The sequence below is a fragment of the Eschscholzia californica genome, unplaced genomic scaffold (genome assembly GCF_041429995.1).
Source record: "Eschscholzia californica isolate CP2 unplaced genomic scaffold, dmEscCali1.0.p SCAF_3, whole genome shotgun sequence".
Taxonomy (NCBI): Eukaryota; Viridiplantae; Streptophyta; class Magnoliopsida; order Ranunculales; family Papaveraceae; genus Eschscholzia; species Eschscholzia californica.
The window spans coordinates 11844018-11860302 of record NW_028238420.1 but is presented as its reverse complement, the minus strand read 5'-3'; the positions used below and the strand labels follow the sequence as shown (position 1 = coordinate 11860302).

At 33.6% G+C, this 16285-nt stretch overlaps 2 protein-coding genes and 1 long non-coding RNA gene across 3 annotated transcripts; 2 read left to right on the top strand and 1 right to left on the bottom strand.

Moving 5' to 3' along the window:
* Positions 1 to 4015: 4015 nt before the first annotated feature.
* LOC147548439 (uncharacterized) lies at positions 4016 to 4922 on the bottom strand. The gene is made up of 4 exons (XM_086668050.1): positions 4658 to 4922; positions 4382 to 4585; positions 4215 to 4304; positions 4016 to 4132 (listed from the first exon to the last, which is right to left on the bottom strand). The coding sequence occupies exons 1-4, from the start codon at positions 4919 to 4921 to the stop codon at positions 4016 to 4018; spliced, it is 675 nt and encodes a 224-aa protein (XP_086524176.1). The 5' UTR covers position 4922.
* Positions 4923 to 13268: 8346 nt separating this feature from the next.
* Positions 13269 to 13745, top strand: LOC147548438 (uncharacterized). Its single transcript, XM_086668049.1, has one exon. It carries the CDS (start codon positions 13269 to 13271, stop codon positions 13743 to 13745), a length of 477 nt encoding a protein of 158 aa, XP_086524175.1.
* Positions 13746 to 14433: 688 nt separating this feature from the next.
* On the top strand, positions 14434 to 15719 carry LOC147548437 (uncharacterized). Its single transcript, XR_015238487.1, has 4 exons — positions 14434 to 14483; positions 14613 to 14683; positions 14854 to 14952; positions 15449 to 15719. It is a non-coding gene; the product is annotated as an uncharacterized LOC147548437 (long non-coding RNA).
* Positions 15720 to 16285: the final 566 nt, after the last annotated feature.

The following is a 16285-nucleotide window of genomic DNA, read 5'->3' as shown; positions in this document are numbered from 1 at the left end:
TGTAAAAAAACCTTAGTTAAAGAGAATCCTAGTTAACACTTGACAAGTAAGATTTTCAGAATTCCTCTTAGATTGACCTATCAGAGATGCTCTTACGATTAAGCGTTAATGATGGATATGACGAGGAATTGCACCAACCATAACTAATTGTAATCTCTTCATAGAAGTGGGCAATTGGTAATTAAATATTTATCCACGACTCAATTGGAAGTAATCATCAGTCACTCCTGCTCCATATAAAAACATTTTATTTCCAAATTTACCGCCACAATTACAATCAGCTCGAGCAAACTCTTATTGCATCCTTCCTTTGTGAATCTCTAGGAAATTCAATTGTCTATCAATCGAGGACGACCGTCTGCTCACCTGACGGCTCGGTAGTTCCGTAACCTAAACAAAATTTCATTTAAATCCGCAAGTTACTCAGGATTCAAATTATTAATAACTAGGGATGCATTAATTAAGTGCAAATATGACTAACTAACCACTAAATAACCTATTAATCAACTAAAAAAACCATAATATAAAACCCTAGTTTACTACATTTTGGAACTCAAAAAACATACCCTAAACCAGATGGACTGCAAAAGAATGGGTTTTGCTTACAGAGTGATTTTGTTAGTTACAACCCTAGCAATGTTGGTAGGAGCAGATGACACCATTTTTAATGGGGAGAAGCTTTTAACAAATCAATTCATAGAGAATGGGCCTTACAAATTCATAATGCAAGGAGACTGTAACCTAGTTTTGTATAAAAGTGGCAAAGCTTTATGGGCTAGCGGCACAAATGGTCACGGTGGTAATTGCAATTTATTACTACAAAACAATGGAAATTTGGTAGTCTTTTCTGGGTCCGACGTTATTTGGTCTAGTACTTCAACTAGAGGACCGAATAAGTATCGGTTAGTTGTTCAAGGTGATGGTAATGTTGTTATATATGGAGGGGCAACTTGGGCTACAAATACAGTTCAGAGTTCTACGAAAACTATGCTTAAAATTGCGGATGCGTTACGTGCAACAAAGACTAAAGTTAACGTAACCGATGCGTTAAGTTCCATTCATGCCTGAAGAAAAACTCTGGCCTTTTATATAGTTGTGTTGACGTGTTGTTATGTGTTTGATATGTTGTTATGTCCTATGATGTGTTGTTATGTTCTAAGAAAACTATGATATAGTTGTTATTTGTATCATAAGCAAGAGTTGACGAAGAAGATGTACTTGTTTTGTCTTATAAATAATGAAAATATATTTGTGTGTTTGTAAGTGATGTCATTGATTAATTCCACTTTTTCGATATGATTCTATCTCTTCAACGCTGACAGGGGACTAATTTCTTGATGTATTTTCCCTAATAGGACAAAGGGTATTTCAGTTTTTTTATATTGTAAAAGAATTATAAAATGACTGAAATAGCCATTGTCTTATTAGCCCCGAAGCAATGGAGTACACTTAAGAGTGCACGAGGAGATAGCTTTATCATTTATTATTTGTGTTAGCATTTTCACGGTCGCCTGCGCTTTATTCCTCCTATAACATTGATGTACTAGGGTATATGCGATGCCTCAGGGTCGTGGCTGGCAATTTAGGGGCTCGATGCCAAACTTTAAACGGGGCCTTTTCGCATGAAAATCACTAAAGCCAAGATAGACTCTTTACGTGGATAATTTTTTGTTACTAAAAACCTGTTTTTTTTTTTTTTTTGAAATGATTGATTGAACTATCACTACAAAAATGGAGACTTTTAGCGACGGCTTAAAACCGTCGGTAATGTAAGAAAACCGTCGCCGAAACTCTTTAGTGACGAAACACAAACCGTCGTGGAAGCCTCCGTCGGGGATACTTTTCGCGACAGTTGGTAGCGACGGGTTGTAAATCCGCCGCTAAACGTGATTATTAGCGACGGTTTGTGTACCGAAAAAACCGTCGCTTCTACAAAGTTGCGATGGCAGAAAACCGTCGGTGATAAGTTTTGATTTTCTAAAAAAAAAAATTGTATTTCGAAACAATAAATTGACCCTCCGATTTGGAATCTAAAACATTTACAAACTTGTCAAAATACTATAATATCAGCCACAAAACATTACAACATTTCTTCTAGTTTCGATAGCGAAAACAAACACGAAAGAAGTCCTAAGTTTGATACAAAAGGTTTATCATAATAGAATTCCACCAACGTCCAATATCTTTATCTTTATCTTTACCTTGTCTCCATCTTCTTTATCTTTACCGGAAGAACATTGTTCTGTTGTCAAGCTTATACCTAAGATGATAAAACAAGATAAACATTAGAATCATCCATAGAATTCTAGTTCCTATACAGGTAGAAACAGCAAGGAGTTGCAGTATTCGAACAATAAAATCAATTACAAAAGAGTGAGCAGTAACAACCTATTATGATTCTGACATTTAACGATATATAATAACTGTAATGAAATGACTCGCCACTACAACATTATTAACTATGAGAAATAATATAATTATAGTTCTCAGCATTGAGTAATAGGTCGAGGCATGGAGTATCAGATTCAATCACAAAATCAAATAGAGTTTAAACGAACCACTGCAGACAAGATTACAATCTGAACGACAGAGGCACAATCTTGTAGCAATTTTTAATCATATTAGAGAGACAAAGATCTTACCTGTTTGCCTAGTGAAAAAGGAACATATCTGTATTTGATCATGTGCAGTATTGGCCAAAAGATGGGTACGTCAAACCCGATGAAGAATGTCATCATGAAAGCAATGCAGTTATCACTCTATAACTGGAAAAGAAGACAAAAACAATCCAGTTATCACTCTATAACTGGAATATGAACTGTTATACGAAATAGAATAAATAGGAACAGGAGGTTTACGGATGAGGAAAAACAAGAAGGTCAAGGATTAAGCCTAAACAACTTAAGAAAACTAGGATAGCAAAGCTAAAATGAAGTTACCTCCTTATGTTCTTAAAAATTAAGGACAAAGGGAGGAATCTAAACCATTAGACAAATCAATTTGATCTTATTGACTCTTTTGTTTTTCTTTTCGTAGTGAGACTAACAGGCATAAGCTGATATAAGTGATAGATCTGTATCCATAAACAAGTATGGACAAGTATTGTCCTATAATAATATGTAGCTTAAAGAATTCAGTGAGATAATCATCCATATCCATAAACATAATCTGAAAAGAGGTATCTCATATTATACATGCTGGTTGTCAATAGTTGATGCCCATTTATTAATTTATTTACTCCAAAAGATATACATGCTGGTAATGGCATTAAATATGAAAAATAGTTCCTTTGTTGTTTCATTTCAGTTTGATAAGGCAAGTAAGAAAGTGGAGAGAGAGAGAGAGAGAGAAATGAGTTTACCTGTAATCGACAATTTGTTGTTCCATTTCAGTTGAGTGAAGTTGGTGCTTGTGATGAATCTCGAGAGTCCTACAAAGATATTCAATAGTTAACATGTAAAATTAGCGAAGTAGTTGTTACTAGTAATTTTGATGTAAAAAATCCATACCTTTAAAGCATTTTCGCCGACAAAACAGTCATTTTCTATGTGTGCGAACTTCTCAGCTAGCATCTTCAATAAATCATTTTGTTGTTTGAGTTGATTCTTCAATTGAACGACCTCTTGTCTTAGTTCAACAACCTCAGCTTTAGTTTTCTGACCAGAATTTGATGTCTCTCCGAGCCAACATCGTTTTGGCTTTACCGGACCATAACCTCGCACTCTACCTGCTCGATCAGGTCCCATTACTTGGGAGAAAATATCGTTTGGACCTAAATCGATAAATTCTTCATCGGGTTGAATATCTTGAGTCATTTGTCTTTCCAATTTTTCCATTTGATCTTGTCAAATACCATTAAATTGAGTTCAATATATATTAAGACCTCAAACAGTTCGCAAAACAGTTTATACCAATCAAACTTAACCTCCTTCAAACTTCTCTATCCACTTCAATCTCCAACAACACAATCACCATAAAAAAATACAGTATGGAAAACATAAAAGAAACTGATAAGTTAAATATATACCATCTTTTCTCCAGCTAATGGATTCACCGGAGCAAGATTTTTGCGTGTATAAGTCTTTCTATACAGCACCGTACGAGAGGGGGACTTGTTATGCTCTTTCCTTAACTATGAAAGAAAAATACAGTAAGGTCTAAGCACATAGAAAATTTAATCATTCGTATTAGATATGGGAAAAGACAAAAGTAACCTCTTCCGCATGGTTAGCAAACGACTTTGAACCACCTGTGTGTGGAATCTGGTTACATGCCCTATTTCGTGCATTTTTAAGGCTTTGTTCCTACATTATAAGTATCAAATCTTTTACAAAATCTAATTTAATGATAGATATAGTATGTAAGTTCTTAGCATCAGTACCTTCACTTTATCTTTGTTCCAGTAATTGACCATCTCCACCCATTGACTTAGGACAACTCCGTCAGGTCGATTAGCGTATTGATCTTCTATTTTATCAAATGGAGTGAACCCTTCTCTTTTAATCTTACATTTAAAATCTCTCCATCTAGAACTTAGCCTCTCAGATAACCATTCGTCGAACTTAGGAGGAGTCTCGAATATTTCCTTGCACAAAAAAAAAAGATCAATTAGAATTTATATCATGTAAACTTAGCTAGAAGGTATTCATATATATACCTTGATTTGGGTTATTGCATTATCTATAAGATTCCTATGCAACTTCTCCATATCCTTCCAATTATATATAGTAAGTGGAAACATATTTCCATCTTTCGTTAAATATCCGATATAGCTCGATAAGTGGGTTGCATTGACCCCTAAAGGCTGCAATTTATTATCAAGTTCTATTTTGAATTTTCCCTCAACTGGTAGTTGATCTATCCATGTAAGCTTAGTTGACCCCCTTCCTTTCTTTCTAGGCACTTGGTTATCTTCATCCATTACCCTGCAATTACAATGCCCAAACTTTGTTGAGTCAAGAGAATATATAGTAATAAGTGATGAATGCAATTGTGGTAAACGGAAACTAGTGTTTTCAAGTTGTTTGGTCTCTTATAGTTTCAACAAGACTGAACCAAGTACAACATTGACAGAAGAATCTACCTTTGCTCCTTTAGCTACCAATTGTGGTAAACGGAAACTAGTGGTTGGGAAAAGAGCCCCCGCGAAAATTGGAACACGGAGAAGATTATAACCAAAGCCCAGATGTAGTTTAGAGTTCAGACTAATACGAATAAAAGTTTCATTCGAAGCACTTTGTATTAGTAAACCAAAATCAAATAAATTAAGACAGATGATGATCAATGTGCCTAAACAACAATTTAGGGTATCAAACTTTGACATTTAGGGTTTCAAACTTTGTATTATTGAACATCAAAAGAACTAAATATAGAAGATACTTTCATGACATTTAGGGTTTCAAACAAGATGATTTCAAATAAACAAGATAATTTCAAATAAAGAAGATGATTTCATATAAACAATATGATTCAAGTTAACAAAAAACTAAAATATCACTCACCTTCATTGATTTTGAAGTTGAAATTTCAAAATTCCTCTCTTGTTGCTCTCCTATTTTTAGGGTTTTAATCCCTAAAATTCCTCTCTTGTTTGAGCAGAAGAGGGATTCTTTCTGTTATAAGAAAACCTAGGTTTGGTCTGATTAGGGAGAACTAATTTGTTCAGACACAATCAAATCGATTTCACTTTTCATGAACAAGTTTCTATGAATTTCATCAAATTTTTCTTTTGGTTTAATCTTACTTCATAGTAATACAAAGAGGAACTAATGATCTAGAGTGAGAAACAACAAACCTCGGCATCAGCAGCTTCGTTAGACTTTTCTAGGGTTTACACTTCAGTAGCTTCATCTCTCTCTCTCTCTCCTCCCTCCCTCTGCGTATTTCTCTTTCCTCGTAATCTCTGAGATTTCTCTCTCTCTTCTCTCGAACTAGGCAGACGAGGAGAAACTAGGGCAAACGGGAAAGACGACCCACCTTAGGAAAACGAGTGCCCGCAGTAATTAGTAACTTTTGCCGACAGTTTTTAGAAAACCGTCGTTAAATACCGTCGCCAAAAGTCCCTGTTTTTGTAGTGTATAAAGAAAGATAAATAATTGACGAGTCTAAACTCAATGTGTGTTGTTAATATATGATTGACCTACTAATTTTCATGTAAAACTTCTCTAGTTTGACGATTAATCTTTTACTTTTATAAAATATTATTTTAGAATTTAAGAAATGAAAATTAAGTTATGATAATCACATGTTAATGTCCGATAAGATTATAGATTGAAATATCCTTTTCTTAATGTGAGACTATTTATTATCATTTTAACTTAAAACATTTTTAAAGCAAGGTAAGATCCATGAAAAGAGAATGAAAATTAAAGAGAAACATATGCTAAAGAGTGAAGAGTATGGTTTGCAGTCTTTAATCCTTGTTTGAAGTGCAAATATTATACAAATTAAAATTAGAGAATCAATATCAAACTCTAAAATTGAATATGACACAATTCACAAGCACACAAGTATGGTGCCCTTAAACAAAGCGAAAAACACTGAGTATGGTGCACTTAAGAAAAAAACAGAAATCATAGAAGTGTTTCCGTGCATGGGAACTAGCATCAAACCAGTTTAGCTACAAGCACCCTCATGTAATTTTTGTAACGTTTCTTTTAGGTTGTGTTTGATATCAGGGAAACAATTCCATGGAAATAAAAGAATTCCGTGGAAACTCTTCCACGGAATTTGTTCTGTGGAAATAAGAGTTCTTTCGTTTGGTAGTCATTTATTATTCCGTGGAATTACGAACTCTGTTATTTGGTTGACAACTAACTTCTACGAATATAATATTCAATTAAGAGTTTTTATTTACTCTTTATATAGTCTAAATGATATTTTTTTACTTTTGCGAAAATTACATTTTCATCCTTATGTTGTTTAAATTACATTTTTACCCTTATGTTTTCAAAATTACATTTTTACCCTTATGTTTTCAAAATTATATTTATACTCATATGTTGTAAAATTATTTAACCTTGTGTCACTTTACTAATTTAAGGGTAAAAATATCATTTTGATATTATACGAGGGTAAAAATGTCATTTTGACAACATAAGGGTAAAATGTCAATTTGATTTTATAAAAGGGTAAGACTGTAATTTTGGCTATAAAATTCCAAAATATCATTTTGACAACTTTGTAAACATGTCATTTGGTAAGAAGGACAAAAATGTCATTTACCCAATGTATAAGCAAAAATTTATTTTGCTAAATTTTATGGGTAAAAATATCATTTTGAACATATATTAAGATAAATATTAAGTTTCAAGTATCCGAATATATTAAAATATTTTTATTTTGAGTTTTCTCTTTCCACGAAAACTAATTCCGAGGGGGGAGCAAGGAATTAAAAGTGGACTATTTCATGGAAATAGATTCCCTAGGGAATTAAAGTCATGGAATTACACTTCGTATCAAACGGTGGGAATACCTATTTCTATGGAAATTCTTTTGTTTCCATGGAAATGGGAGATATCAAACACACCCTTACTTATTTAGTTAAACCTTCACTCTGGAAGACTAAAAGTGAGGCCTTCTGTGGTGGGGGGCCCTGTGCGGGCGCATGGCCTGCATCCCCAACCACACGACCCTACCGTGCCTTAGGACACACACGACCCTACCGTGCCTTAGGACACAAACAGCAGTATCAATCTAATTTGGTGAAATTTTAACTCATTGTTTTTGTAGGCACTACATAGTATTGCTATAAACGTTCTCCCCAAACATGCCACCCGACTTTCCACATTTATTATTGCTATATTGTAGATACCCTAACTTTTTCATATTCCAATTATTATTATTATTTTTTTTCTTAAATTAGTTATTTTATTGAGAGAGAGAGAGAGAGAGAGAGAGAGAGAGAGATTTCAATTTCTTTATTTTAGCATTTGCAATTTCTTTTGTTTCCTTTTTCTCAAATTAGTTATTTTATTTTTAAGACGGACTATATTTTAATTTGGAAGGGCTTCTAGACAATATCTTTTGTTAAAAAATGATGTTTGTCCCAGTCAACGTTTTATCCTTCTGTCCTATTATATATATATATATATTATGTATTAGGTTTTTTCCTGATTGGCCCCCAAAAGTATGACCAGATTCCCTCGTGGCCCCCTAAAGTACCCGAAATGTCGAGATGGTCTCCTAATCCATCTTTCCGTCTACCAACTGTTACCGTCAGTTCTTCACTTCCATTTTGCCCTTACTTGTGTTAGACGTCGCATCGGGTCAGTCAACCAACTTTGTCAGGTTATACGTAGGAATGATGGAGGGTATTTTGATTTTTGTCAGAAAAAGTCACGTGACTGACACACCTCTAACTTAACGGGTTTGTGACGGAAAAATAGAAAATGTAACGCCAGTCACATTATCAATTTGGGGGTGAAGCTCTAATGTCGCTAAATTAGTGGAGTGTAATTACTAAATAACCATTTCTTTTATTTTTCATCTTCTTCTCCCTTACATCCACGAATTCAAGAATAAAATCTTACTTTTAACTTCTTCTACAAAACAACTCCCATGAATTAACACTATATTCTCATTTACTCTTCAGTTTTTTTAATCTCTTTCCTGTGTAAATGCATTTATTATTTCTAAATATATAAATGATGCTTAATCAATGGATGACGATGATTCACCAATCGAAAGTAATTATTTACTACTTTGGAGGCTGTTACAAATTTACTCTATCAGTGAAAATGTCGATGAACAAATGTCTCAAAAAGGGCAAAATTTTGGCTCCTATGGCTATGGTTACTTTATTTTCTTTGTTGACAGAATTTCGGTCACTTTTTATTGTTGAAGATGAAATATTTTAGTCACATATTTAGGCCATAGTGGTCGAAATTTTTGACATATTACTATTATTTTTCTTTAAAAATTTTCTTTCAAATATTTTTCCATCATTTGTTCCGAGCTTTTAGATAGAGAAAGACATTTCAACTCTTTAAAATGTATCTTTTAGTTAGTTGATTTTAAATATTAAAGTATTTTCAACATAGCATTTTGAAAGTGAATATATGATGTACAAAATCTCCAAGATCATTTTTGGAAAAAAGGGAATAGATTATACATTTTTATACCACATATCCTATTTTGACACCAAGAAATGAAGTGGTTTCCAGAAAAGAAAGGATTTTCAGAAATTTATGTGTAATGTAATAAGATTCTTTCGTTACTTTTAATGTCTACTTACTAAATTTAATGTTTTTTTTACTAATTGAGTCCCAGTACACTAGACACAAGTTTGTATACCGAATAAAAAAGTTACATAATATGGAATGGTATACAAGTCTTGTATTTAATGAGTTTAATGGTCAAAGTGAGTCATATGTTACGTTAAGACCCAAAATTTAAGTTGACAAACTTGGGATCTATTATTAATACGATAACTTATATGGGGCCCAAATCTAAATATCTCAAGAATTCTTAAACCATCGCTCCAATCTTAAGTGAGTTCGTAATAGTATTGGCAAGATTTTTGTGGGCGTTCAATCTTTGGTTTATTCAAGCGCATTGTTTATTACTTTTGGAATACTCTTTCTCTTAGTTTATTTATATCTAAAATGAGTGGTCCAATTTTTGGGGCGGAATTTCGAACCCAGCAAAGACCTAAAATTCGAAACAGGTCCAAATGTCAGAAAAAGTACAACTTTTCCTTTTTTTCCCCTCTTGTCCTTGGACGGGACATTCAACAGGTTTTTCCGACATTCTGACGCTGCGACAACTTCAACATTAAATATCAGTCCAATCATGAGATCCAAATCAGAGCATAAAACCTAAAAATTCTGAATTCCCCACTAAATCTAGGACATTTTCTTATCGTTCTCTATCTAAAACATTCATGTCTTATCTTCTTCCTTTATCAAATTTTTGTTCTGTGGTGACATTTTTTTTTTCGAAAATTTGGCCGAAATATTTTGATCTCGTCCATTATTTTGTTTCAATTCCTTCTTCTTTCTTATTTATACATGAAAAGATCTTAAACATCTAAAAGTTTTCTGTTCTTCTTTTACAGGTGAGTGGTTTTAATGTTTTTTTTTAATTTATTGCTTTGTCTTCAATGCTAGCATTTAAAGAAGATGAATATTCCTTTCGTAAACATTAATCCTATGAAAGATGAAGAACATTCTTCATCCAAATTTACTCAACCAATCAGCGTTCAGCAAAATGTCTGCAACTAAAGTTTTTTCTATTTGACATTTCATCTAATGTATTTACAGAGCTTCACATTTTGTACATACTATATTTTGCTCGTCTTGAAAGTCCTAACTTTTCAAACTTTCCAAACACTTGGTATTTTCTTTGCGGACAGTACAAAATGGATAGTGAAAAAAATTCCGTCTCAGTCAAACAAAGAATCACTCACATATGTAATCACTACTTTGTTCATTGGAATACCCATAATAAACCATTTCATATTCTTATTTCCCTTTCTGTTTTCAATGTTCTAGGAAGTGTTTGAAACATTGTTGCAAGGCCTCCTCTCTAGTGAAACATACTTAGAGCATCTCCAATGCAAGACTCAATCTTAAAATCTTAAGTGCCACCTAGGACTTTAGAGTTTTTTTTGAGAAAAAACCTCTCCAATGCAAAACTCAATTGAGATCTTAAGTTGATGTGGAAGCATTAAGTTTTAAGATGTCTCAAATAGAAACTCTATTTTTGAGATCTCTTTTGAGAGTCTTAAGTGTCCTAGTCATCAAATTTAATTTTTGAACCAATAGAAAGCTTTTCTTTCTCAACCACTTTTTCCTATTAAATGTATGTATGACATGTGTATCTATTAGAGTTTTTTAGAGTGTTGCATTGGAGAAGGACTTGAATTAGAGACACTCAAGTTAGCCACATAGGAAAGAGAATCTCAATTGAGACTCAACACATAAGCCAAATAGAGTTTTTTTTTTAAGTTTTGCATTGGAGATGCTCTTAAAGTTACTTTATTTATTACTTACTGTTTTGTATGTTTTAATAGTCTTTGGTAGCCGAATCTCTTTCGTCGCAAGCTTCCAAAAGTTCTGCTTTGAGTTGTGCATTTTCTTTTTCAAGCTTCTCAATCTTGAGAAGCAAATCACTTATGCTTGAAATGTTTTTTGCCATTGAAAATAACTGGGGTTCTTTCTCGTTTAGAGGGTAGACTAATGTTCCCCTCACCTGATTCAATGTACAATACATAGAATACTATTACTTAAAGTAAATAATTCCTAGTAAATTACTAAATGTTCTACTAATTTAATTATGGATAATACCAAAAAACTTATAGTAAATTAAAGTAGTATCTTATCTTGTTTAGCTATCAGATTTTCAAGCTTCTCGTCGAAGGTTACAGCTATATTTCCTAAAGATCACCTGACAATCCTAGGCACCACGTCCTCGAACTTCTCTTCTCTTTCATAGCAAAGAGTATGTTCGCAAAACCATATCTATAAAGACGAGAAACATAATTATATATGGCATCATTCTAATTCAATGTCAATTTCAAATTTTACAGAACATAATCATACTTACTAGAAGGATTATGAGACACCCGGAAACTCGCAGTGGGTCATTTCAGTGGAAATTGATTCGATCAATCATGTAAGAGTGCACAGGCACTGGGCAATAAATTAAATATTCTGAATTGTTTCGATTGTCTTCAAGCTAATTAAGATTTGCAGTGGAATTACGTACCCAGATGTTGAAGCAAATAACACATTGGCAGTTATCGACATGATCAACATGAAAGGGATGTCCTTCGAACAAAGATGCAATGCGAATGATTTTTCGGATAGGACAATTGATGAAGAAGATCATCAAATCTGGACGATTTAGGGATCGTAGTGTTTAGCTAGAAATCAACTACGATCGTCGAATCACGGGGCGATTCGCGGCTAACTTCGTCTGGATCCTACATCGGGTACACCAAAGAGTGTCGACTTGATCGGAAGATATGATTAGAGGGATGAGACATATAAACATGGGTTAGACTCATAAATATGTCCAAAAATCCTAAAGAAAGCTAAGGCGAAGATAGTTAAAAGGGCCAGAACAAAGGAGTTTTGGACCGGACACTTAAAGCCCATTAGTGGGTCGGCCAAGACATGACCACACTAATAGGGCCGGCCAAACCCAGCCCATTAGGGCATAGGGTGGCCGACCAGAGGAAGGATGGAAAAATAGAAGGTAGTTTATATTTTTGATTACATCCTTATTCTGCTTCTGTTTTGGCTTTTACAAAATCTAATTAGGGTTGGACTCTAACTTTGGGATTCTATATAAGACCCTCATTAGATTAGAACAAGGTGTGGAAAATTTTGAAAGAGATTTCTGTCTCTACAACAACAAGTAGAGAAAGAAAGAGAGAATAGTTTTCAACTATCTATCTAGTCTAAAGAAGACGGTGTTCCATAACCTAAACATAATTTTTCCATCCTTATTCTGCTAAACTTGAGGTAGGAGATCAAGTTGATTACTCGGTGTCTCAAATAGAGGAGCTACAATTGTAGCTCTTGGTCTTCTTATATTCAACCGTTTAAGTCCGTGAAAAATAGCGATTAAGGTAACAATCTCTATCTAACTTAGTTCATATTATACTTATGCATGAGATCCTGAGGATACCAGTGTTAGACATTAAATGTCTGATATTACGCTTAGAACACTATGAGAGACCACAACCGATAACCCTATAGTTGATACTTACAAGTAGGATTTTTAGAATTTTATTATATTTTTCCATTAGAGATGCTCTAAGATTAAGCATTAATGGATATGACGAGGAACTGCACAAACTATAACTAATTGTAATCTCTTCGTAGAAGTGGGCAATTGGTAATTAAATATTTATCCACGACTCTATTGGGAGTTATCATAAGTCACTCACGGCTCCCATCAAACCATTTTATTTTTAAACTTACCGCCACAATTACAATCAGCTGGAGCAAATTTTTATTGCGTTTTCCCTTTGTAAATCCCTAGGAAATTCAATTGTCTAGATTCAAGGAGGACAGTCTGCTCATCCGGCGATTCGGTAGTTCCATAACCTAAACATAATTTCATTTGAATCCACAAGTTACTTGAGATTCAAACTATTAATTACTTGGGATGTATTAATTAAGTGCAAATATGACTAATTAACCACTAAATAACCTAAAATAGTGTAATTAATCAACTAAAAACCATACTATAAAACCCTAGTTTGCTACATTTTGGAACTCAAAAAACATACCCTAAACCAGATGGACTGCAAAAGAATGGGTTTTGCTTACAGAGTAATTTTGCTAGTTACAACCCTAACAATGTTAGTAGGAGCAGAGGACACCGTTTTTAGTGGGGAGAAGCTTTTAGCAAATCAGTTCATAGAGAATGGGCCTTACAAATACATAATGCAAGGAGATTGCAACCTAGTTTTGTATAAAAGTGGTAAAGCTATATGGGCTAGCGGCACAAATGGTCACGGTGGTAATTGCAATTTATTACTACAAAACAATGGAAATTTGGTAATCTTTTCTGGGTCGGACGTTATTTGGTCTAGTAGTTCAAGTAGAGGCCCAAATAGTTATCGATTAGTTGTTCAAAGTGATGGTAATGTTGTTATATATGGAGGGGCGACTTGGGCTACAAATACAGTTCAGAGTTCTCAGAAAACTATGCTTAACACTGCAGACGCGTTACGTGCAACAAACACTAAAGTTAACGTAACCGACACGTTAAGTACAGTTCATGTCTGAATAGAAACTCTAACTTTTATATAGTTATGTTTGATGTGTTGTTATTTGTTTTGATTTGTTTTTATGTGCCTTGATGTGTTGTTATGTATTAGTTGTTATTGTTGCCTAAGCAAGAGTTGATTAAGAAGATGTACTTGTGTTGTCTTAAAAATAATGAAAAATATTTGTGTGGTGTTTGTAGGTTATGTCATTGATTAATTTCACTTTTTCGTTATGATTATATCTACGTTCAACGTTGATTGGGTGACTCTACTGTACACTCCCTGATGTACTTCTCCTAATAGGACAAAAGGTATTTTAGTCTTTTCATATCGTAAAAAGATTGTGAGAAGAGTCAGAAGACTTGAAATATATCTTATCTTATTAGCCACTTAAGCAATGGAGTACACGTGAGAGTGCATGTAGAAGTACATTTATTATTTTTTATCTGTGTTAGCATTTTCACAGTGGCCCTCACTATATTCCTTCTCTTATACTGATGTATTATGTATTTAATCATAAGGAAATTACAAATTTATCCCTAAATTGGAGGAAATTCTAAGAATTACAGACCGGGCAGCTGCCCGGTCTAGTCTGTTAGTGGGCCCGCTCTACAAACGCGGGAAAGTTCCTATTTGTAGGCAGTACAAAATCTTAAGAAAATATACGGTTAGGTTTTTTATATATCTCAAAAACCCCAAGATAGTTTGAAAACCCTAACCCTAAACATATCTTTTCTCCTCTTCTTCGCTCAATAAGGTGAGTAAAATTACTTCCTCCAAATTTATTTATGCCTTTTCTAATTAGTTCTTCGATTTATATCCATATATTTTTAATCTAATATCAAATCCCTAACTCAGTTTTATTGAATTCTTATTCTTTAATCAGAAATTCTAAATCATAATTTCATCTTCCCATGGATCAGAACCCGCCAGAACAAGTCACCTACCTCTGTGGAAGTAACTTATCTATCTAAGTTATTTTTTTCTCAATTTGTTATAATTCTCTAAAAAAATCAATTTTTTTTTTCTTTTTTGTGTTTAAGAGAAGATTAAATTTATATTGAAAAAAGGGTTTTTAGATCTTTATTTCTTTGTCTAAGTTGGGGTTTCTTTTTTTATTCTGGTAGATTGTGGTATGGAAAACATCCTGAAGTTCAATTTAGGGGTTCCTACTGAATGCAAGAGGTGTAGTTATAAAATCTTGTACAAGAAGCGAACCGGCCGAAGTAAGTAATCTTTCAATTTGCCATTTTTTGTAATATGGTTACTTAGTCTACTTTATAGTAGTATCGTTTTAGTTCGTTGAATCGGTTATGGGTAAGTCTTCGTTCGTTTATAATGTGTCGTTAATCCAGATGGTCTAGGGTTCTATTATTGGTCAATCGACTAATGTTTTATCATTGTCCCACATTTCCTTTGGATTAGAATTTGTAAAGAGTGTTGGGAATCTTTTCCCACATTCCAAAGTGTCTTACATCCTATACTATTACGAAGAAATAGGTCAGTTGGCCGTCTTGTAACCTTGTGCCTTAGACTCTTAGAGTGAGAGGTCACCAGTTCGAATATCAACGATAAAGAATTTTAAGGTGTCGTGTATGTGCTCTGAACTGAAACTTTGACAGTTTCATTAGTTATTTTGTAGGGTTTAAAGTTATTTATGGATATTTCATATCTATAATTATGTTTGTTTCTAATTTACCGTGATGGTTATGTTTGCTGCAGTTCAACATTATCTAGCACGCTGAAAAACGTATCTTTACTCAGTCGATCATGGAAATCATAGTTCGGCAAAACTAGCATCAAGCTATGTATCCTTAACTATCCAAAAAATTAGTCTTCTATAGGAAAATAATGCATAAGCTGAATATTAAACTTAGTCTTATTTATTTAGAAGGGTTCGGACAAATTTCTCATTTCTAAATAAGGTTTCATTTATGAGAACTACTTGTTTAGCTTATCCATAGATAATGATTAAAGGCTTTTTTTGGGACTTGATCTTCCTTGTGGTATTCTATTCTTACACTATGTTTACACATTTCTATTTGAATTGCTACTCGAAAATACTACTTTTATATCTGGTTACATAGCTGAGTTTAATTGAGAGGATGCTTAAATACAAATCAAACAGTTCATCTAGTTATAGCATCGCTAACTGCCCCTGTGTCTCTTAAAACAACGCTGATAGGAGAAGTGGCATTTTAGTCCTCTGGCATCTCTTACGGGCATGGGCGAGGGCAGGAATTATTCGTTGTGGGGGCACGTTTTAGCAGGGCCGTGCCTGAGAATTTGGGGGCCCAGTGCAAAAGTTTAGTTTGGGCCCTTCGTATAATCAAAATATAAAAAAAATTAGGCACAAAATGATAATGAATTCAAAATAATTTGACTATAAAGATAATTGATCGTTTATTTATCAACTCAAAATGTATTATTTAATAAAAGAAAAACTCAAAATGTATTTAAAAAGTATTTGAAGCAAAAAATATTACTTAAAATTTGTTCTTGCATTTTTTGAAGCAAAATCATCAACTAAATGTTCGTAATCAATCTTGTCTAAGAACC

Coding starts and splice junctions, on each gene's coding strand:
- LOC147548439 (XM_086668050.1), bottom strand. CDS start 4,921: ATGGATGAAGATAACCAAGTGCCTAGAAAGAAAGGAAGGGGGTCAACT. Junction 4,586..4,657: donor ATGCAATAACCCAAATCAAG/GTATATATATGA, acceptor TTTTTGTGCAAG/GAAATATTCGAGACTCCTCC. Junction 4,305..4,381: donor GGAACAAAGATAAAGTGAAG/GTACTGATGCTA, acceptor CTTATAATGTAG/GAACAAAGCCTTAAAAATGC.
- LOC147548438 (XM_086668049.1), top strand. CDS start 13,269: ATGGGTTTTGCTTACAGAGTAATTTTGCTAGTTACAACCCTAACAATG.